General features: G+C 53.0%; 1 protein-coding gene across 1 annotated transcript in view; it reads right to left on the minus strand.

The window, feature by feature from the left end:
- Ppargc1b (PPARG coactivator 1 beta) overlaps positions 1-22,734 on the minus strand; it is a 106,600-nt gene that overhangs the window by 8,057 nt on the left and 75,809 nt on the right. The window contains exons 2-11 of the mRNA XM_076856732.2: positions 22,404-22,577; positions 16,104-16,316; positions 12,700-12,816; positions 10,064-11,213; positions 9,135-9,171; positions 8,609-8,673; positions 6,900-7,707; positions 4,130-4,205; positions 1,976-2,097; positions 260-414 (exon numbers count right to left, since the gene is read on the minus strand). Coding sequence (XP_076712847.2) covers positions 260-414; positions 1,976-2,097; positions 4,130-4,205; positions 6,900-7,707; positions 8,609-8,673; positions 9,135-9,171; positions 10,064-11,213; positions 12,700-12,816; positions 16,104-16,316; positions 22,404-22,577 — 2,917 coding nt within the window. The remainder of the gene's footprint in view (positions 1-259; positions 415-1,975; positions 2,098-4,129; positions 4,206-6,899; positions 7,708-8,608; positions 8,674-9,134; positions 9,172-10,063; positions 11,214-12,699; positions 12,817-16,103; positions 16,317-22,403; positions 22,578-22,734) is intronic.

Below are 22,734 nucleotides of genomic sequence, written 5' to 3' on the forward strand. Positions count from 1 at the left end.
AGAGGGCCAGCAGAGCCAGGGTTCCCAGAGGCCAAGGGAGACTCGACAGTCCTTAGTGCAAGTCACAGGACAGGACCCAGTGGGCCAGAAACCAGAAGAAAAACAACATGGTAATAGGTCAAGAGCTGCAGTTATACCAGTCAGCACACAGGGTTTGGGCACGGAGCCACCTCTAGAAGGGGCATTAGGTCAGGGTATCATTAGAGGAACTCGTTGCCCCTGATGCTCTGGGTCTTACCAGATGTGGCAGGGTACTTACCATAGTCAGTGTATCTGGGCCAGTAGAAGTGCCGGAGCCCCCCGGAGCTCAGCTGGAAGGAGGGCTCATTGCGCTTGCTCAGGGCAGCGCCGTTCCTCAGGGAGAGGGCTGCATGCTCAGAACACCGGTAGGTGATGAAGCCGTACTTCTCGCCTCTGGGGGGAAAAGACAAGGGGACCGTGTTTCCAGGCTGGCCTGGTAGACATTGTCAGAGCACGCATTACAAGAAAAATAGAAAGCCACAAGCTGCCCACATCACCCAGCCCCCTAGTCAGAGAAGATGACGTTTGCTGGGCTGATCTCTGCTACATGATAATGAGAAGATGAGGTCATTGGATGAATGTTTGTGAGGTCAGGTGTGAGGCACGTGTTTGGCTCTTCAGGTGACCCTGTAAGGCGTGTCATCTGCACCTTATCATAAGGTAATCACTTGCTGGATTCAAGGAGCTACTTAAGGGCAAGCGACAGAGCAGGGATTCAACCCAGGCCTCCCAAGGTTAAGGTCAGTGCTCCAGGCACTCCCTGCATCTCCCACTCTTGCTGTCCCTGCCCCTGACCTCCACCATCCTAATACTGTGCCATTCCCACCCACAGTAACTAAGGGGCCCGACTTCTCCACATCCTCACTAGCACTTATTTGCTGTTTTTTTTCAAGCCATCTAATGGACATGAAACATGTTACTGACTGTTACCCAAGAAACTGTTTTCTTTGATACTGGGGATTGAACCCAGGGGTGCCTTCCCACAGAGTAACATCCCAGCCCTCTTTCTTTATTTTGAGGCAGGACCTTGCTAAGTTACTAAAGTTAACCTGGAACTTGAAATCTCCCTTCCAGAGTTACTAGGATTACACGTGTATGCTACCACGTCAGTAAGAAACGGTTTTATTACTGACGCTCTTCATTATTTTTTTATTTATTTTCTTGGTACCAGGGATTCAATCTAGGTGAGACTTGAGACAGGGTCTCATTAAGTTGCTGAGACTGGTCTCCAACTTGCAATCCTCCTGCCTCAATCTCCCAAACTGCTGGCATGACAGGCACTTGCCACCACGCCAGGCACTCATTATTATTTTTAAGTCACAATTTAAAAATGCTAATAACTTAGTTTGCAGGCGTAATGGGAGATAATTTAGAAAAATTTCAAAACTGATAGTTTTGACATCTCAATTGTACATTCATAGGCAGCCTGTTCTTTTTGCAGTTTCCCTGACAGACGAAACACTGTTTCCCAAGTGAATGAGGAAAAACCAGAGCTGCCTGCAGAAAGGAGGCCCAGTATTTCTACTGCAGAGGAAGGAAGTAGTGTGAGTGGCATCAGGGCCAGGCGGGGCAAGGCCCCTGTGCAAGTGTGTCTTCCAGCTGCCAAAGGCTGTCGCCCTGCACTATCTCCAGGGCAAAGGCCCTGGAGTGGACACATGGGTTCCAGTTTTGTTTTTTCCAGGAAGGTGCTGCTCAGTTAACTTGTCTGAGTGCCCCCAGAAGGAGAGCAAAAGAAAGAATAAACATGCCTAACATGGGCGTTCAAAGTTTAGACAATGGAACACATGGGGACTGCCTGGCACGTAGTAAACCCTCAGCCATTACTGGCTGCATGACCACTGCTGCAGGCTAAGGTTGGATTTTGTTTGCACTTGTTACACACAGACCTTCTCAGGTGCCTTCTATGCACGGCCCTGGGTGGGGACCTGAGCCTGACCTGCTTGTCTTGACTCACCTCTTACTTCTTGTCAGCACCTGACACTCTACAATCTCGCCAAACACCTCGAAGCGCTTCTTCAGCTCTCGGGAGCTCATGTCACTGGAGAGATTTCGAACGTATACCACGCGGCCTTCACCCTGCTCGAGAAGGGGGACAGAGAGGGACTCGGTCATGGTCATTGCTCTCATAGTCTCCTCATCCCTGTCTATGCCTGGCTGAGCAGCAACACCAGCTAGAATCAGAGAGGGGACAACAACAGAGGACTTGCCCTTGTATGGAGCAGGGGCTGTGGCGTATGGAGGGAAGTGGCCTCCAGAGGGAGCAACTGTACACAAGAAGGCGGCCAGCAGAGGCTGGCTGGGAGGGAGGGGGCTTATCACCCTCAACTGAATTGCACATTAGGAGCTTTCTCGCTAGTGTTTGGAGTGTGACAGAGAGAAGCTGGGTGGAACCACAGGACACTAAGGACGAGTTAAGAGCCAGGTGGTTTGCAGGGGTCACAGCGGGCTGGAAGGAAGGGGGCCTCAGGGCTATGACAGCCACCATTGTCTTTGATTTTTCCTGCAGGGTAAGGTGGTTGAAGCCACAGAACAGACATTGTGACAGAGAGGTCACCTCTAGGAGAGCTTGGTGCTATGCCAGTAGGTGCTCAGAACAGCCTGGCAGAAGGAGGGGGTGGGGAAGCCCAGGCTGCAATCTCCCTCTTCCCCTTAAGATCTGTGATTTGATCTGGTTGAAGTCATTGCCTGGACACCTGTGCTCCTGTAGGCAAAAGAGCAGAGTGTGGTTTGGACACACTGTATTTCTCCAGGAATAGGCCATACTCAGCACTCCTCTAGCCACCCCACCTGGGCACCCATAGTGGCCAGATGGCAAGAAAGAAAAGCAGGCCTGGGCTCCACAGCAGAATCGTGACAATGGTCACAGGAACTGTAAGCCTCATACCATGACATGTCTGCGTGCAGCTCTCTAGAGAAAGCCCCTCCTCCCAGCCTTCTGGAGGCTTCTTGGATGCTTAAAGCCCTTTCCTGCCCCCACCCAAACATTCTGCTCCAGAGTTTTGCTGGTTGCCCCTTTTCACGCCCCCAGGCCCGGCTCCATGAGACCCCTTCTCCGGAGACTCCTTCTCCCCAACCACCCATGCAAATGTACCTCTCAACAGTCCAAACAGGACTGTAAATTTCAGACATTTTAGACACGATGTTAATTTCACAGTGCTTATCCCAACCCTTAATTCCATTGTTTTCTCCTTCGTTTACAAGTCTATTGTCTTTCTCTTCTGCCCCAACCATGTGATGAGGGGGGCCCTTGTCTGTTTTACATGTTGTTATTGCCCAAAGCATAGGCTGGCACTAGGCTTGTCAAGACAGAGGCTTGTCAAGCAAGGGAGGCTTGCCAATCATGGGCTAGAGAAGATGCCATGCTCAGCTGTGGTTGTAAGCACTGCTTGCAGACAGCTGTGCACCTCTGGGGCATGCATCTCTCGTGTGTACCCTGCTCCCTGAAGCACAGCATCCAGTGGGAGTCATCTGTCCTTTTGCATTTCTGTCCTACTTTCCCTCCCTCCTCTCTAGTGGTACCACACAGCTGGCTGGCTACAGCTCCCCACTGCAGGCTACTGATGGATCCTTCACAGCCTGGGGACAAACTCTGGGAGAAAAATCAGGGAGGTGGGTAGAGAGGGGAGAAGGCTGTCTTGGTCTTTTCGCTCTGATTAGGTTGGGGGAAACCTTAGGAAGCACCAAGCCCAGTGTCCTCATGTGCAGATGACAAAACTGAGGCTCAAGGAAGATTAGGACCTGTCCAAGGTCACACAGAGGGTGGTGGCAGGGCTGGCTTGTGACATAGTCAGCCTGGTTCTGCTTCCCACTACTCCACCTCTCCTCTTGGCCTCCTCAAGACCCCTGAAGCTAAGCTCTAAATCGCCACCAACTGTGTACCTCATGTCCAGCCTATTGGCTGAACTCTGCCTGGATGCAACTTTTAATAGCCTTAGGTGACCCTGGTGATATTCAAATGAGGAGATAAAACTGTGTTCTGTGGGCCACAATCCCTTAGTCCAAAGGCAGGGGTTGAAGGCTGAGCGGCTCAGCGCTCTCACGCCTGCTAGCCCCATTTCCTCAGGGCTCCTGGGGGCTCGGGGCTCAGGGGGGGCCCCAGATCACTTACAATGGCCTTTTCCCGCCGCTTCCTGGCGTGCCGGATGCTTGGGGTTCCGTCTGAACACGGCCCTCTGCTCTCACATCTGTCAGTGAAAAGCAAAGCAGAGGCACTCACTCTCCGGAAGGAGCCGGACGGGCGGGCGGGGCACGGGGCTCCTGGGAGGCGGAGCTTCTGGGGGCGGGGCAAGGACTTCTCTAGGGCCCATCAGAAGTCCAGCTTCCCCTGGGCGATGAGAGCCCAGGGTCTTGCGCTGGCCTCTAAGTCTAGATACCTGGACCAATGGGGCACTAATTATGACCCCACCCTTCTGTGTCTTGCCTTTCTCTGCCATTAGGGGTGGAAAGGGCTAAAAATCCTATGAAGCATGTTTTCCAGATGAAACACCAGAGCCTGGGTTCAGGATGGGATTTGCCTAGAAAGGGGAGAGGTCTGAGTGAGGAAATGTTCTGGCTCCAGAACCAATGCTCTCTACTGATTGGTGTCCTAGCCAGGAACAGCTCCCCACCTGCCCTTCCCAGGGCCTGAGCTCTGGGGCTTATCATCCACATACTGCAGCCCTCCCCACTCTTCCCTCCTCCAGTCTGAGTCCTTGAGAACAGAGCCTAGAGGATAAGAACACGGGCTCAAATAGCCAGTGTTAGGGCCGGGCTCCATCGCCTGCTACTGGGTGGCCTTGGACCAGTCACTTAAGCCCTCTCAGCTCTACTTCTTTATCTATAAAATAGGGATAATCAATTGAGTCCACCTCCTCCTTGGTCATTGGTGAGGATTAAATTTTTTAAAAATGCACATAAATGCTTCACCCAGGAACTACAATAAACACTTGCTCAGTTTTTTTAATTTAACCTCTCTAAGCCTTAGCTACCTCATCTATAAAATGAGGATAAAAAGCAGCTAGGCCCTACACATGCATCTGGGAGGCTCAAATAGGGTAAGAGGTATGTGATTTGCAAATTTTAAAGTGCTGTAGAATAGGGCTGGGGTTGTGGCTCAGTGGTGGAGCACTTGCCTTGTACATGTGAGGCACTGGATTCGATCCTCAGCGCCACATAAAAACAAAATAAACAAAGATATTGTATCCATAAAAAAAAAAAAAAGTGCTATATAATAACTGGTCACCACTCATTTGCAACAGAATTGGTCAACATTCCCCACCTAAAGGGCTAAGAGTGTCTGGAAGGTGTTGTGGAGTTCAATTTATGCTATTAAACTAGCCTCGGCATGCTGCTTATTGCCTGAGACTGGATAATGGTGAAGACAGTGGGGCTGGAGAAGGCCAAGTACGAGTTTGCCAGGCTTGTCAGGTACCCAGCCCTGCCCAGCAGCTGAGCAGGGACTGAGATAACCAATTTACTCCTTCTAGTGAGCAGACAAAGCCAAGCCTCCACATGACCCAAAAGTGAGATGAGAAAAAGGAGAACCTATGGGAGTTCCAGAGAGGGTCTCAGCTCTGGGCCTGGGATTGCAGGCCCAGCCCTAAACCTGAGCTAAGCAAGTCAGAAAGAGGTCAGAGAGCTTCTTCGCTGGTCATGGGGGATGGCTTCAAGGTCAGGAGAGCTCTGGAAGTACTCTGAGCAAACCTTCACAAAGGATCCTGTCTTGTGTGGAAGTCAGTTATTTCACAGCAAAGCAAGGCTAGAACTGAACCTTGATCATGGAGGGTTTCAAGGCCAAAGCTGCCCCTGGAAAGAAGAATGCAGCCAGAAAGACAGGTCCAGAAAGACAGCCTCAGAGAGGTCTGCTGGAAGACAACTGGGACCCATGTCTCCCGCCTTAGTACGGAAAAGGGCTGATTAGAGAAAGTGCTAGGGAACTCATTTTGAGTAACAGATGATTTAGGGCTTCTCAATGTTGGTTTTGTGGGGAGTCCATGAATCCCTAAAATTGATGTTTATGCACAATTTAATGGGGAGAAAGGCCTTTGCTTTAAGGAGATGTTCAAACAATTAAGAGCCATGGGTATAAATGTGCAATTATACATCTATATGACCTGAATTCTGATCTCAGAGGATGGCACTTTGGCAATGTGGAACTGGTTAGAAATGCAAATTCTCCTCCCCCACAGACTCAGGTACTTGGTGGAGCTTCCAAAGCAGCGCCTTAAACCCTCCAGGTGATTCTGCTGCTTGGACCCAGGAACACCACCTAGTGGCCACTCAGGCACACCTTGGGCACAGGGGCAGGAAAGGCACTGACTGCCCACACCCCTGCCCAGGATGAATCAGAGAGCAGCCAGTTCCTCCAAATGTGCCAAGCCTCCATGCTCTCTGCCTAGCTCCCCAGCTGACTTTTGGACTGGTTCCCTCTCTTGTCTGGTTCAGTGCACAAAGATGGTGTGAGCAAACAAGCTCATGACGCATAGTCTCTCCACTGGGCTTTTAGAGGGGCGGCTCATGCTGAAGTCAGGAAGCAATGCACAGTTTAGCAGGACCAAGAAATGGGAATAAAGCTCATCACTGCTTTAATCCAGGTATTTTTCAGAACACTAATTATTTTTTTCCTTGTGATACTGGAGATTGAGCCCAAGAATGAATGAATGGCCAAGAGATCTGGAACACACCTGAGTGCCACATGCCAGGCTTTGCTTGCCTCCAGGAACACACCACAACTCTCCCAAGAGGGGGCTGTCTTCAGGGCCTCTGACCAGCACACAACCACACCAGGAGATGCAGCCCTAGTATCAGAGGACTTTTCCCACATCTCCTTTCTCCTCTGGCACCATGGGGAAGGGAGCCCTCAGCTGTCCACTGCCCCTCTGGAGGTCGCCCAGCCTTACCTGAAGTTCCTCCGGGTGGCTGGTGACCAGGAGCGGCAGGATGAGGAGCCAGAGCTAGAGCGGCTTCTGGAACAGAGCTGCCGACTGGCCTTGCTGGGTGGGCTCTGGTAGGGGCAGTGGTCAGAGCGAGGGGGGCTGACCCCTGAGTCCTCTTCTTCATCGTCCTCCTCCTCCCTCTCCTCATCTTCCTCCTCCAGGAGGAAGCTGCTCTCACCACTGCTGCTGCTGCTGTCCTCAAAGACCGTGTCATATTCAGGACTCTTGCACGAAGCCAAGTCTTCGTCCTCCAGAGCCGTCTCCAGCAGCCCAAAGTGCTTGGTGAGGCTGGCACGGATCTCGTGGTCTCTCAGCTGAGCGCTGTCCTTGGGCGGGGCGCTGGCCTCACAGCTTCGGGCTTCCTCCTTCCTAGAGGCCTGCTTTTCAGCCTTTGAGGAGGCACCTTGCTGGGGCCAGTCCTCAAGATGGACCCCAGATGGCTCCCAGGACCTCAGCACCTTCCTCTGCATAGTGCCCTCTGGCCTGAGCACCTGGCAGTAATCATGGTCTCCAAAGGAACAGGAGAAGGGGCGCTTCTGGCCAGCCTGGGAGGCCGGCTGGGCCGTGGCATGCCGCAGGTGGGACAGAAGCTCGCTGCGCTCTGGGTGCTTCTTGGGCAGCTTGTGGGCAGGCCCTGTGGTGGCCGTGAGCTGGAGAGCCTCAGGGGCGGGGGTGCTGGGGGCTGTGTCTTGGCCCAGGCTGTGCTTGATGTCCGGCTTGAAGGGGTCCTCCTCGGTGGGCTTGTATGGGGGTGTGGTGGGTGGGGTGAGTCCTGCCCAGCAAGGGGAGAAACACATGCGGTGAAGGCAGCTTCCTTCTCCAAGGAACAAATCCCAAACCTTAATTTGGAATTTGGGATTTAGGATGGCAAAGAAGTGGCTACGTGTGCCACCCCAACGGACAGAGGGTAGGCTTCACTAACTGATCCTTCACCACTGCTTCAATTCTGTGGAGTTGGCATGTGACAAAACGAGTGTGCTGTCCCTTCTGTGGGTTGGTAATGGTAGCAAAAGCCTCCAAGTCATCAGAGAGCTTTTCCTGTTCCACCTCCCATCATCCAAAGGGGCCTGCTCCAGGTGTCTCCCAGCATGCATCAGGGCAGGCTGCATGGGCAAAACTGCCCACCTGGATCTGACTACCATCGTGTTTTTGCTGCTCCTGCACCTGACCCTGGCCTCCGTTCTCCCCAGTGCACCAGAGGAACTTGCCCAGCTCCTCCTCTCTGGAGCTCCTGAAGGCCTACAGGGTCAAGACCAGACACCTCTGCATTTAGCCCTTTTGTGGCTGCTTTTCCTGACCTGCCCTCTACCACTTAGAAAGACCAGGTGGCCAGCATCTCCAGTGTGCCCTGGGAATCCCACTCCTCCACACCTCCACCCCTCTGCCTGGCTGAGTCTCTTGCCAGGCACACCCTTCCCCTTTGTCTTTCCAATGTCCATTCATCCTTGAAGGCAACTCATGCCCCTTGCCCTGCACTCTGCCCAGCCCTGACCCTCCTGTGCTGTCAAAGCTTTTATGAAATAAACGCACATCAAACAGCGCTTGACAGGGCGTGAGCCTGTCCCTCACAAGACTTCGGGCTCCTCCAGGGAAGGAGGAGGACGTGGGACATGCATGGCCAGGAGTCTTGCCACGCCCCCAAAGGCACTCCCCCAGCTGCGCCCCCTGCTTACCTGCCGTGCCACAAAGCTCCACTGTCAAGGTCTGCTCAAAGCTCTTCTTGCCAAAAGGAGGGTCACTGATGGGGGCAGGGAAGACAGAAAGGAAAATGGCGGTCAGTAGCAGGCTCCCACTGCCCTGAGCATTTGAGGGGGGGTGAGGAGATACTAAGATGGATCCTGGTTCTGCTCCCATGGAAGGGGAGTGGGGCACTGGGAAAATTTGCTGGGGGACCCTACCCTGGCTGTTGGAGGAGTTCAAGTTGCTTTTAGGAAACTCAGGCAAGGTTTGCTGGAGGGTGAGGAGAGGACAAGGTTGGCCTCCTTATTTTGACAGATGGGGCCACTGAGGTAGAGAGGGGGAATGGAACTTGCCCCAAGTCACACGGCATTATCAGCTTTTCCCTCGGGAGAAAAGCACTCTTTGCAGTGTCCTGGGGAGGGCAGCTTATGAAATGGCCTGATGAACCCCTCCCCAACACACAAGTCCAACAAGACAAAAGCTCACAGAATAATATACCAATAATTTCTAAAAATCTACCTTTGTGACAAGGCCAGCATGAGGCACCTGGGAGAGTCTGAAAATAAGACAAAAAAAAAGAAAAATGAGCTTCCCTAACATGGCATCATGAGCAGACGTTTCCCCTCCAGAGACCTCAAATTTCCAGGGGCGGGGCAAGCACAAAAGCCCTTTGGGCAGGTGACCCAAACACCGTGGCCATGTTAAGGAAGGACAGGAATAGCTCAAGTCCACCTCCATCCCGGGGTCTTGGCAGGCCCATCGCCTTGACTCTACAGAAAGAGTAGATGGGCACAAGGTCAACCCCTTCTGGCCACTGAGTAGCACAGTGGCAAAGAGCTCAGACCGCCCTGCCTCTGTGGGTTCTGGACAGTCCTGCTCAGGGCGGATCACTACACAGCTCTGGGCCTCACTTTCTGTGTCTTCAAATGGAGATGATCACCGTGCCTACCACACAGGTTTCTTGGAGAAATCAAAGGGGAGATCTGTGTCACATTTCAGACCAGTGCCTGGCACAGGAAGTACCCAGTAGATGAGGATCACCACTGTCATTAGCATTTAAAATTCAACTCCACTGTGGAGCTGAACTTACGGACACATCTCTGCCACATCAGCCCTGGTCAGTCTTCTTTGGGCACCTACCGCAATTTGTGATCATCCTCCTTTCTGTTTACTTTTGGATTGCCTGTCCCCCTCACTGAAATAAGCCCCAGGAAGGCCAGCATCTTGCTCCCTGTTCTTTAAGCAGTACCTTGACCATGCGTGATGAAAAACTCAGAGGTGCACTGGTGTCTTCCTGAAAGTCTGCCCCAACAGCCCAGTGTACAGACAGGAAAGTGGGAAGAAATCCAGAGAGGGAAAGGGACCTGCCACATGGGGTTGGGGACTTGAGCATGGGGGCTCCAGGGCACACCCACCCTGCCCCTCTCTCTTACACCACTGACACTTACCGCCTCTGGAAGGGAGGCGCGGGCAGCTGGGGTCCTCATCCGTGTCCCCACACCCACTCTCACAGGGGCTCTCCAGGGCAGAGATCTGGGGTCCTCGTAGGAGCTGCTGGTCTTGGCCACTGTCCTCGTCTGTGGGGCTGCCCAGCTCTCCTGACATGTCATAGGCCTTGGGAGCCAGGCATAGCGAAGGCAGAGCACCTTGGGGCTCTGAGGAGACCAGTAACTCATCAGTGAATGTCAGCCAGGGGCCCAGCTCGGGATTCAGTCTCCGGGAGCGGCGCACTGGGCACACAGAGCTCTCCAGCTTCTTCCCCAGCCTGGCCCACGGCAGGCCTCGGCCCGGCCTCTTCCTGCCCCACTCCTCCTCCTCCTCCTCTTCCTCTTCCTCCTCCTCTTCTTTTTCTTCTTCTTCCTCTTCCTCTTCTTCTTCCTCCTCTTCCTCCTCCTGCTGCAGCCGGGTAGAGCAGCTAACGTCCCCCTTCACCTCCAGGCGCAGCGGGCGCAGGCTTGGCCTGGGCCCAGTGTTCTTGGGGGAAGCCGCCACCCTCACCTCCTCCACCGGGGAAGGGTGAGCGGGGGAGGCCTGGTTGTCCTTGGGGGGCCTGGGCCTCGGCCGGGGAGTGAGGGAGGCATAGACAGGCGTGGCCAGGCGGTAGGGTTTGCTGACATCGCAGAGGACATCTTGAGCCAAGAGTTCCCGCAGGATGGAGAACTCAGCCCAGGAGGCTTTGGAGGGGTGCCGGGGCCTGACCCTGGAGGGGCTGCTGCATGGCTGGGGGGGTGGCTCTGGGGCCTGTGGGGGCAGCTTCCTCTGGGGGAGGCAGTAGGTGTGCATGTATCGAATGAGCTGCACCATGGCCTGCACGTCCTCCTGGGGAACCTGGGCACTGGGGCTCGCCCTGCCCGGTGCCAGGGAGTCCCGGGGAAAGGCTGGAGCTGGCTGGGGACTCAGGCAGTCCTTCCCTGGCTCCTCCTCCTTCTTGGCAACAAGCTGGGGACTCGGGGGCAGTGCTGGCTGCAGTCCCCTGTCGGGGGAGGAGGCTTTTGCCTGGGAGCAGGACGGCACCGAGGTGAGGTGCTTATGCAGTTCTGCACAACTCCTGTTGGGAGACCGCTGCATGGGGGCCTTCTTATCCTGGATGCTGTCCGTCTAGAATGAGAAAGAGGCCAGAGTGAGGAGGGAGGGACACACTACTCCCTCTGCCCCATCCCCACGGCCAGAGCTGGCCCAATGTGTTGCGATGCATCATGGAAATAGCTAGGTTTCCTTCCCTCCATTCCCAGCCTTCAGCCCAGAGCCTGGCACCCAGCCATATTCGGTTGGTAAAGAATGAAAGAATACCCAGCCCCTAACATGTCTCCGAGCCATGGAATTTGGCCCTTGCAGACCCTGCCAGATGTACCAGAGGCCTGCTGTGAGCATCCCACATCCCCACCCCACACCCATCAGCAACAGGGCCAGGAAGTGGATTGGTGGCCGCCTGGGGTGGGCTGTGGGAAGGATTCGCAATAAACAGGGATGTCGGGAAGCATTCTGGGATGATGGGTATGTTCTAAAACTGGACCGTGGTCATGACTGCCCAAGCCTACAGAATTACTAAAAATCATAGAATCATTCTTTTAAAATAGGTGGCTATCCAACACTCTGGGGGGCTAAGGTGGGATGATCACTTGAGCCCAGCCTGGGGCTCAGGTGTGATTCCCACTTAAAAACAAAACAAAAACAACAAATAGGGGGCTTTCATGACGTACAAATGGCACTTGATAAGGGAGGCTGCTTGGCAGGTATCCGAGGTCCTCTGTAATCTAGCACCAGCTGACGTCACTTGAGCCTTCTCTGCCCCCCTCACCGTCCACTTCCCTCCCAGGCCCACTTGCAGTTTTGCTGGGGCTTTCTAACAATGGCTGTCAGCTGTCTCCCTTTCTGCTGGGCCTCCCAGCCCTGCAAAGGGCAGCATTGGCTCATGGAGGGGCTTGGTTGCTGCCCCTTGATAAAATGAAACACAAGAGGGTAGGCCTTTGGGAGGTAGCGCAGGGACAGGGGCCTGCCCCCTGGGGACCCCAGCAAGGGGAGAGGCTCCCACACTGCACCCCTGTCAGGCAGGCACCTGATTCTGCTTCTAGGGTGCAGAATCATGTGCAGCTGTCCCCTGGAGGAGTGTGCAGGGGCAGGAGGCAGAAGACTGAATGTGGCTTTGAGGAGCAGAAACCCCTCCTCCTTAGGCTTGGACAATGAGGACCAAGAAAGAAAGGGGACATGCTTTAGCCCTTGGAGTTCAGAGCACCAAACTCTCCAATGGCTTCCCAGGAAAGAAATCCTAGTGCTCTGTTGACTGTGGACTTCACCTCTGAGGATGATCCTACTTTGGTCTGTCACCCTGTTAGAACTTGAGCCCCATGCTGGCCGCACCTTCCTTGGTCAGCTCTAACCTGTGTTAATGTCTATCAGTACCTGACGGATGGAGGCATGTCAAAGCCCAGTGCTCCTTCCAGGAGCGCACTCTGCAAGGTCTATGTGAGCAGCAGCAAGAGAGGCTGCTGGGGACCAAACCTGCCATCCCTAGCCAGCGGTGACGGTGGTGCCTTAAGAGGCCACCTGGGGTCTCAGGTAGACTTCTGGGCAGGTGCAGAAATACCTTGACACAAGACCGCTGACTTCTAGACCTGAGGCTGGCCTGGCGCCAGGTGGTCCTCTCCTTCTGGATGTCAGAGCTTGATGTCGGGGAAGATGTAGCCAGGAGAAGCTTCTGCAACTGGGGGGAGAAGCAGAGGGAGAGATGCTGGGGCCCAGCCATGGCCAGAGATACAGAGGACCAGATAGCCAGCCCCAAGGCTGACCACGCCCGATCCAGCACCCCCGGACTATGGGGAGAGCATGTGACAGTCTAGAATGATGCTCCCAATACAGTAAGTACAGGAAGTTGATTGGCTAGTGATCCTAAACACACACAAATGTCCCACTATCTTGTAAGTCCTTTCAGAATCACCAACCCAAGAGCTTAGCAATGACTTTGAGAAACCCAAACACATCATGGGTAATGCCTACCCATCCTGCTGTTAAAACAGTACCAGGCAATCTGCATACACTTGCACTAGACACACATATGCATGCGAGTGCACACACACACACTCACACACACACACACACACAAAATCTGGGAGATTAGGTACTAAAATGATTCTCTGATGTGAGATTCCAGCTGATTTCCCTTTTGTTCATTCATACTACCTTTAAAAATTTAATTTCTTTGATTATGTAAGTAATACTTATAAATATCACACACACATACCACAAACACTAAAATGGAAAATTAAAAGAAAGGCTTCCTCCTAGCAGGGTGCAGTGGCTCATGCCTGAAATCCCAGTGACTCAGGAGGCTGAGGCAGGAGGATCAAAAATTTGGAAGCCAGCCTTGGCAAATTAATGAGATCCTGCCTCAAAACAAACAAACAAACAAACAAACACACACACACAAAAAAAATTAAAATAAAAACAACTGAAGATGTGGCTCAGTGGTAGAGCACTTCAGGGTTCTACACACACATGCATACACACAGAGAGTCTTCCTTCTGCCCAAGGTCCCTTTCTCCTTCTCGGAGGCAAGTGCCACTAACTACTTTCTTGTGACCCTATCCTGGAGGTGGTGGCACTGATCATACAAGAATACACATGGATATGTCACCTCCAACCCACTCAGATATTTTTACACAGGTGGAATAATGTTACAGTTAGCTCGTTAGACTTTCGTTCCAGGGTTTTTTTTCCTACAAAGATCGTTGAACTCCCCTGCTTCTGAGCCCCGTGGGCAGGCGCACAATGCATCCAAGCTGAGAGAACAGAGGCTGAGCACATCTGCAGGTTCTGCCCAGGATCCATCAGAGCTGAGAACGAGGCAAGAAATGTGATGGAATTTTACATCCTGGGGGACATGCCCCCAAAAGCACCCAGCGAACACCAAAGGCTGGGCCTCCTGAGGAGTCCATGATCTTGCTATACCCCAAACCACACGCAGGCCTGTGACTCTCTGACTTTGGGTTGGAAAAGACCCTTGGCATAACAAGGACAGGGAGGCAAAATGAATGGACCAGAACCTTCTTTTTGACTCTCAGAATATAACAGAAACTGCTGACCTCAGAAAACACAGAGTCATGCAGAGGTCCACGGATCCTTCGAAGTCCATGGGTGGATATTCTGGGATCCAGGACAAGACCTGGGGTCTGGATGACTTCATTGGGCCTTTCTAGAACTGGCAGTATACTGAGAGCCTAGACAGTGAGTCTGGTTCCTAGAAGCGTGAGCCTAGAAGCGTCTCTAACAGAAGTGCTCAGAGTGTGGGGTGAAGGCAGATGGAGACTTGGCCTGGAAACCACCTTTGACCAGCAGGGGTCGCTCTTTGCCTCTTTAAGAAATGGCACTGAGGATTCTTGTTACTTCCAAGGGTTGTGCCAGGACTATGAATTAGCTAATGTCTACTGAGCAAGCATATATGCCAGGTACTGTTCTAAATGCTCCCTATGTAATACCTGCTGTATAGTCTCCTAATAGCCTTTGAGATGGAACTATTATCCAACCCGCATGGGTCAGGAAGCTGAGTCAGAGAGGCTCAGGGAGGATGTGTGCCTCAGGGAACCACAAGCACTGATTGGCAGGGATGGGATTCACACTCAGGCAGTCTAACTCCATTCTGGAAGGAAGCAGGGTCCCATTAGCAGAAGCCATGATGCGAGATTGGAAATATTCTGTGTCAGCACATAGTAGGTACTTACTAAATATTTCCCACTGCTTTGAGGACCTTAAAGACCCCAAAGAGAGAAGACAGAGTACCTTCAACCAAGAGTCAGAAGACCTGGGTTCTAGTCTTCCCTGGTGCACCAACTTTCTGCTTGACCTTGGGTGAAGTCAGCCTCAGTGTTGGGCTTGGTGGTCACCAAGGACATTTCCAGCTCCAACTCCCTGAGACCCAAGAACCCTCCCAGCCCTGACAGGTTCTGGTTTTCCGGCTGTGCCTCATTGGCCTCCAGGAGCCACAGATCCAACGTGAGGGAAGAGCCCAAGACAGGCAGCACGACTCAGCCTGAGTGGAGGGCAGCCCCGGCAGTAACCCACGAGGTCCAGACCCTTTGAAAATCTGATCAAAGCTGACATCTTCTCCCCAGGAAGCTGCTCTTCCAAGCACACATTCCGACACTCCTCAGACACTCTCACAGAAGGCATTTAACGTGCTGGTGGGAGTGTAAGTTGGCATGATCTCTTTGATGGGTAATCTGGAAAGATCTGTCTAAACTGAAAAATCCTATAAACCACGGACCTAGGGGATCTGTTTCTAGGAATTTATCCATTTACCCAGGGCAAAGGCCTACATATGACTGCAGCACTATTGGGGACAATGGTGGAGTTAAAGGAATATAAATATCCATCTGCAGGGACATGGTTAAACAGATGTGACACATCCTCAACCAGGAACACTACACAGCCACAAGAGGGACAGCACAGCTCCATACGTTCATTTGGAAGAGTTCCCAAGACACATGTTAAGTGAGAAAGTAAGGTGCAGAATGGTGGAGGAGCAGGCTTCCTTTTGTAGTAAAAAGAAAAAAAAAAAAAATTAGGTGAAGAGGAAAGTCACATAACAGATCGGTAACCATGGTTACCTCTGGGGAAGGACAAAGCAATTGTGAGAAGGCTGAGGAGGTTTTGCTTTTAACTGTCCACACTTCCTGCCTGGATGTTTACCATGTGTACATAATCTTTAGGAAAATGTTTGCATGTAATTTCAAGGATTTAACATAGGACTAAGGTCAGTCTTTGAAATCCCAAGGAGCCTACAGAATGTAGATGAAGCCTAGTCCCACTGCACAGGAGGGAAAGGTGAGACCCAGAGAGGCCTCCCACCTCCAGTCCAGGCCCTCCTCTGGATACCACATCACCGTGATGCCCAGGGACCCAGGTTGGGCTGGACTGATGCTTTGCACTCCCACCTCTGCAGACAGATCCAAATGGCAGCCTCCACCACTGTCTCAGCTGGAAATAGGTTCTCACCAGCGAGAGCTCATCCACATCCGAGGCTGGGGCTGGGGGCCTCTCCCTAGCGGGGCTGGGGGGCGCAGACAAGGGGGCAGGTGAAGCTGCGGGGCAGCATGGTGCATCTCCTCCATCCAGGACCGGGAAGGCAGCCAGCCCCATGTCATCTTCAGGGATGTCGTCCAGGGTCTTGGTGAGCGCGGCCAGGAGGGCCTCATTCTCACTGTCGATCTGGAAGGAAGTGGTAGAGAGGGTCAGCCACCTGGGACATAGCTGCTCCCCCTGCTGGACCACCACCCTCCTCCTGCCAACCCTCCCCTCCCTGTGCCCCATCAGATCCGCTCAGATTCCTGGGACAGCAGATGCCCAATAAATGAGTCGCCGACTCCAAGGATCACAGAATTTTGTCAGCAGGCAGTAGGTGGGAATGGAAAGGGATCTGCTCTGGAGTGGGAGATGCGGGGCAGAAGTCTGTCCACCTTAGCTCCTGCTCTAAACATGAAGAGCAGGAGCTCAGTGCAGGCCCCAGCCACCAGGACCCGGGGGCCCAGGCAGGGTGAAGTTCAGAGCTCAACAGTGACAATGATAAGCAGAACAACAAGAAACCAGCTACCATTTCTTTCCCTGGGGGACCCCAGGGCTTGCTGTCCTTGCTCACGCTGGGTGAAGGGGTGGGTGTGGTGGTCAGGAGCTCTGGGTGAATCCCAGGGTCCACACTTAACAACAGTGGGCCCCTGGGCAAGTCAGTTTCCTCCCCTGTCAATCGGGGAACAGTTCCTACTCCAAGAGGTTCTTGTTGGGGACTAGATAAGTTAATATAGGTAAGATGCTTCCAAAACAGTTCCTGGCACAAAACAAGCACTCTCTATGGCTTCTGCGCCAGGATGACTATACCGCCATGCTCCCATGTCTACGCTCATGACAACGAGGTGGGGGGCGGGGTGGTGACGATTCCCCCACCTTCCCTCCCCTACCACATGTCCACTCTGCACCCAGCTTTGTGCTGGACACTGGTACACTGGTAACACAGCCTCTACCCTCCCTGTGCTTACCCTCCAAAGGAGAGTAGAGAAAAACAAGGAAAGAATCAAGACCATTTCAGAACGTGGGAAAAGCCATTAGGAAAACAAAGGGACGCTGTAATGGAAAGAAAGAATGTGGCCGAGGCTGCGGGCTATTTAGGCGGGCCACAGGAGCCCTCTCTGTACAGCTAACAAACTTAGGCTCCAAAGACAGGCAAAGAGCTTAGGAAAGAAGACTGGGCAGAGGGGAAAGCCAGTGCCGAGGCCTGACTGAGGGACGGGGGGAAAGGCCTCGTCAGTGCCACCTCAGTCATCCTACACCTCCAACGAGGGCAGCACTTTCTAATCATCATTTTCCAGGTGAGGAAGCTGGCTCCAGGCATTTCAGAAACCTGTCAAGGACAACCCAGCAAATGTGGGGCAGAGCCAGGTCCTGGACCAAGGGCCCCACACACAGGTGAACAGAAGCGTTTCCTTTTCTGCTCTGATCTCTGAGGGTGAGCATGTGCAGCCCAGCCCCGGGCCAGAGGTGGGAGCCCAGATCACATTGCTTCCAGGTAAGCCATGGGGGCCTCAGTCGGGAACCCCTGCTCCCCAAGCCTGTCCTGGCAGAAGCACATGCTGTCACATGATGCCTCCCGCAGCACGCGTTCCCACCCCGGGTCAGGCTGTTTATCCCTTCCTCAGGAAGTTCATCTGAAATACACATCTCGTGACGGCCTTTTGGCTGCACTGAATCTGTTCCAAGCCTTGCAGCCGGAGCAGCAGCTGAGTAACTGGAAGGGGGGACACGGGGAGAGGAGAACAAACGCATTTGTAATTTTTAGAACAGAGGTAAGAATAAAAGAAGGGTCGAAAGAAGAACTTGATGTGGCCAGCCCGGCTCAGCCCTGGGGCTAGGGGCCCAGAGACTGTGGCTCTGGCATGTAATGAAGGCTCACCTGGCTGCCCCCATGCCCTGCCTGCCAGCCTCCGGGGCACTCAGGCCAGACGCCCAGTGTTGGGTTCCCAGAGCAATTTGTCCAACCTGATGGTGAGTTAAGATCTGGGAACTCGGGGCCCAGTGGCCATGTTTGGAGCTGGTCACACAGGGCTCTGCCACTGACAGGGTAACCCTGATCAGAGTGTTCCCCTCATCTAAATCTCATTCCCTTTCCCACAGAATGGCAAGATATGGCTCCTGCTGGTGTCCCCTGCAGGGCTCCAGGCAGGCCAAGCCTGGAGTGGTGACGACAGCACCTAGCTCTGTGCCCTAGCAGCCGTTAGGGAACAGCCGGGTTGTTGAATGAAGGAATGAATGAACCGAACAATGAACAATGGCAGGAGACTGGGTTCTTCCGTGTCTCAGAGGCCAGCGTCTAGAGGGAAGCCATCCAGAAATGACATCACCAGTGCTGGATGGGATGAGAATTCCCACTCTTTCCCAGGAACTGCAGTAAATGGCCCAGAATTATTGTGAATTATCACATAGATCAGAGCTGAAAGGGCTCAGGGTGATGTAGTGACCAGGCGTGTCAAACACGAGGCACCATACCACTAGGTGACTGTGGTGCTGGTGACTTCCATGCCAGTTTCTCTCTTGACACAGGGCTCCAGCCTACAACTACTAATCAATCGTGGTCGGTGCTCCTGAGAAAACCTAGCTGCTACTCTTTGGGCTGGAGGGACCTGAGACCCCAGGAAACAGATCTGTCAAGGTCATTAAGCAAGTCAGGGATGGGGTCAGGGATGAGAACTTGGAACTTAGAGCGCTAACGATGGTTTTCCAAGCGCCAGGCCCAGGGCAGAAATGAGTAGGAAATGGCAGAGACCTCAAGAAGCACCAACCAGGTTAGGTGAAAATAAAAACGACTGATGAAAGCCCAGTCCCCAAGACCGCTCAGCTTGGGAACAGGCCCGTGGGGCTAGAGGCACAGAGTCAGCTGGGAAGAAAGGCCACACCTGCCCAGGCCCGCCCAGCTCCCTCCAGAATAGGCCATCCCATAGGCACCCTAAGTTAACACATCCCAGGGAGCTGGCCACCCTCTTCTTTTTTCCCTGGGCCCATTAGCTCAGCTCCCCCTGCTCCGCTTAGAAGCCGAGTGCAAATTAATGGAGAGTTAATCAGCTGAGGGAGGATATTAATAGACCCAGCCCCACCCCCAGCCTTCCTGAGCTGATCTCAAGCGGGAGGAAAAGGAGCCTTGGAGACATGTGAGGGAAATGCTTCACTGGGGAACTAGAGTGGCTTGAAGGAATGGCTCAGAACAGCCTTTGGGCTGTCAGGGCTAAAAGAGCACTTGGAGATCCTCCACTATCCAGGGCTTTTCACTGAGGCCAAGAAACTCAGAATTACCTCTCCCCCATTTTTTCTGGGGGAAGGTCCATGAATCTCATCAGAGTCTAAAAGAACTCAGGGACTCTCCTTTGTCCCCAACAGATTAAAAGCTACTGATCTGGTCCATGTTCCCTCTTCACGCACACATGGGAAAACAGAGGCACTACCAAAGGGCACTACCTGCCCAAGGTCACACAGCACAGAATGGTCCAACACCTGCCTCATCTAGAAACAGTTACCAAGTGCCCTTCTGCTCCAGCCCTAAGAACCCTGAGGCACACAGAGAAATGGAACACAATGTCCCTGCCCCTCAAAGGTTGTCAATCTTTATAACTGTAGCTTGTTCTTCACCCTCCCAGACTGTCTCCATAGCAATAGTGCCACTCAATTGTTAGAACACAGCTCGGACGCAGGCATCCAGGCGCGGTGATTCCCACTTGTCTCAGGGGCCCCCGGATCCCAGCTCAAGGCTTTTTGTTTGGTTTGGCTTAAAAAAAAAAAAAAAAAAAAATATATATATATATATATATATATATATATATATATATATATATATATATATATATAGTTGTTGATAGACCTTTATTTTATCTATTTACATGTGGTACTGAGAATCGAATCTAGGCAAGCGCTCTATGGCTGAGCGCCAGCCCCAGCCCATTCAAGGTTTTGATACTGGTTGTGTCTGACCCGGAGCAGGAAAGAAAATGCTACAATCGAGTCAGTGTGTGAGGGCCCCGGATGGAGATCACATTGTCCCACGGTCTGAAGACACATGTGTACTAGCTGGTCGCCCACAGAGGAAGCCACTGCCCAGCTGCTTCAGGAGGAGGCAACTCTAGAGCCAGGAGTCGGAGGGTGTGTTCACTGGATGACCATGTAGTAGGCCCTGACAGCATGCAATGCCCAGGACATGACCCACAGTACGGACACAGACCCCACAGAGTATGACGGCTGCGTGGGGGTGAGGGCGGGCCCTTCACACACAATCAAATGCACAGCAGGTGCACAGGTGAGAAATGGACAGAGCCGGCCTTGGGCAGAGCTCTGACATCTTCCTCACTGAGCTGGGGCCCAGGGGCTCACTTGGGTCTGAAGCCATTCCATGCCATGGTAGGACAACAGCAGAGACCTGCTGGGGGGTCTGGCCAGGAGGAGTAGAGGGGCCAGCGCTGTCTAGGTGGGGACTGTCTCAGGAATCAGTTAACACGCTCTGCGCATCAGCTCCGCGCAACTCGAAAGCATTTTCAGAAGTTGGCCTCCTAAAGAGGGAAGAAGCCACACAGGGAGGGCCGCATCCCTGGTGTTCAGAGAAGAAAACAGAGGCCCTGGATGGAGCCAGGACCTCGGCCCAATCCTGCTGAATCCTCACGGGCGTGGCAAATGGGTTCAGTGTAGCAGTGATGGTATGGGCTCCTTGATTTTAGCCCTCTCCCTGACCCTTCCTAGTGTGTGACTTTGGGCAAGTTCCTTCATATCATTGAACTTCACTTTTCTCACCTGTAAAAACTTACAGCTAGAACAGCATAAGGGAAAATCCAGACTCTTGGCCTGGTGCACAAGATTGCATGGTCAGGCCCTGCCTACCTCTCCTGCCCTTTGACCTTCACGTGGCTGCCTCCTTCTCTTCCTTGGGAGGCCTTACTGACCACCAGCCTGCAGAACCTTTTCTATTCCTGGGCTCATTTCCTCTAGTTCCCTGTCACAAGTGATTGCAGCTGTTTCCTGGTCTGGGGAAATGTCTCCTGCCAGCCCGTGAAGTCCACTGATGGACGCGGTGCCTGACATACAGGGAGTTGCGTGATCCTTTCTAGAAGGACTGGTAAAATCTGTCAGGAGGACCACCTGAGATGGCGTGTGGCACACCAGCAGGGCCTGTAGCACAAGGTGTGGTCAAGTTGCCACACAGGCACAGACAGCCACAACTCCATTCCCCAGTCTTTACGGGGGAGAAAATTTAAAGAAAAGAATGAATCAGAAGGAAGCCAGCACCCAGCTTCAACAGGGCCAGGCCTATTTCATCTCCTGCCCTCCATGCCTCACCCCCACACCCACGCACACAGAGCTTGCTTTGTCCCAGGCCACATATTCTTCCACCTAAGAGATCAACCACCGTGAGCCCCCAGGGCACGCAGGGTTGAGAGGTCTATGCACAGTGGTTCTTGGCACTGCCTTTTGTTAAGCGTGGGCAGTGCCAGTGCCACTGTAGGCCCCACCTGGAAGATGGGGACAGCTGTATTTACAATTGAGAGTTGTCAGGAGAATTAAATGAGTTAATATATACACAGGGCAGTCCTACCACAGAACAGGTGTTCAAGAAATGTGAGTCCTTCTCAGAACATCCTGCCTCAGAAGGCAGACTGGATTTGAGTCAAGTTCAGCTACTGACTTAACTCTCCAAGCCTCAGTTTCCCTATCTGGAAAATAATGGCGCTGCTTCATGGGGGTTCAATGAGACAATATAGGAAACAGATTTTGGAGCCCCCAGCCCCAGAGGGTATGACTCTGGGAGGTATAGAGGGACAGGTTACCCCAACCGTTACTTTCTTTTTTTGTACCAGGGATTGAACCCAGGGGGCGCTTAACTTCTGAGCCATATCCCCAGCCCTTTTTACATTTTTTATTTAGAGATAGGTTCTTGCTAAGTTGCTTTGGGACTCACTAAGTTGCTGAGGCTGGCTTTGAACTCATGATATTCCTGCCTCATCCTCCCAATGTAAGCCATTGGGATTACAGATAAGCACCACGGTGCCCGGCTCTAGCCTTTACTTTATGGAAGTGACAACACAGGCCAGATAAGTGGGTGAGAACTGGCCCAAGTCAGGTGCAGATCCAGAGGAAGCAAGGTCTCAAGAGACTGGGTGGGCAGGAGACTCTTGGCATGAGAGGGTATAGAAGGTGATGCAGCAGGGCCAAGGACCTTGGGGGCAGACAGGAGTGCTGGCACTGTGGTGGGCTGGTGAGGCTGGGAGGGCCTACCTGGAAGAGCTCGGAGTCGTCAGGGCTGTACTGGCTGGGCTCAGTCTCAGAGGTCTCCGGGCACCACTGCAGCTCTCCAAAGCAGGTGGCAGAGTCAAAGTCGCTGGCGTCCAGCTGGGAGAGGTCAAGCTCAGGAAAGTCAGCGCAGAGTTGCTCCTCCCCAGAACCCCCACCCTGCGGAGACAGGAAGGAAAAAGACAGATCAGAGCTGAGCACAGCTTGACCCATGCAGGGCCCTCCTACACAGGATGCTGCCAACCCGGACCCTTGGCCATGGCCAGATTTTGCCAAATGACCCAAAACTATTAAGATCCACACCCCCCCTCCCTCA

This window comes from Callospermophilus lateralis, chromosome 5, assembly GCF_048772815.1.
Source record: "Callospermophilus lateralis isolate mCalLat2 chromosome 5, mCalLat2.hap1, whole genome shotgun sequence".
Lineage (NCBI taxonomy): Eukaryota > Metazoa > Chordata > Mammalia > Rodentia > Sciuridae > Callospermophilus > Callospermophilus lateralis.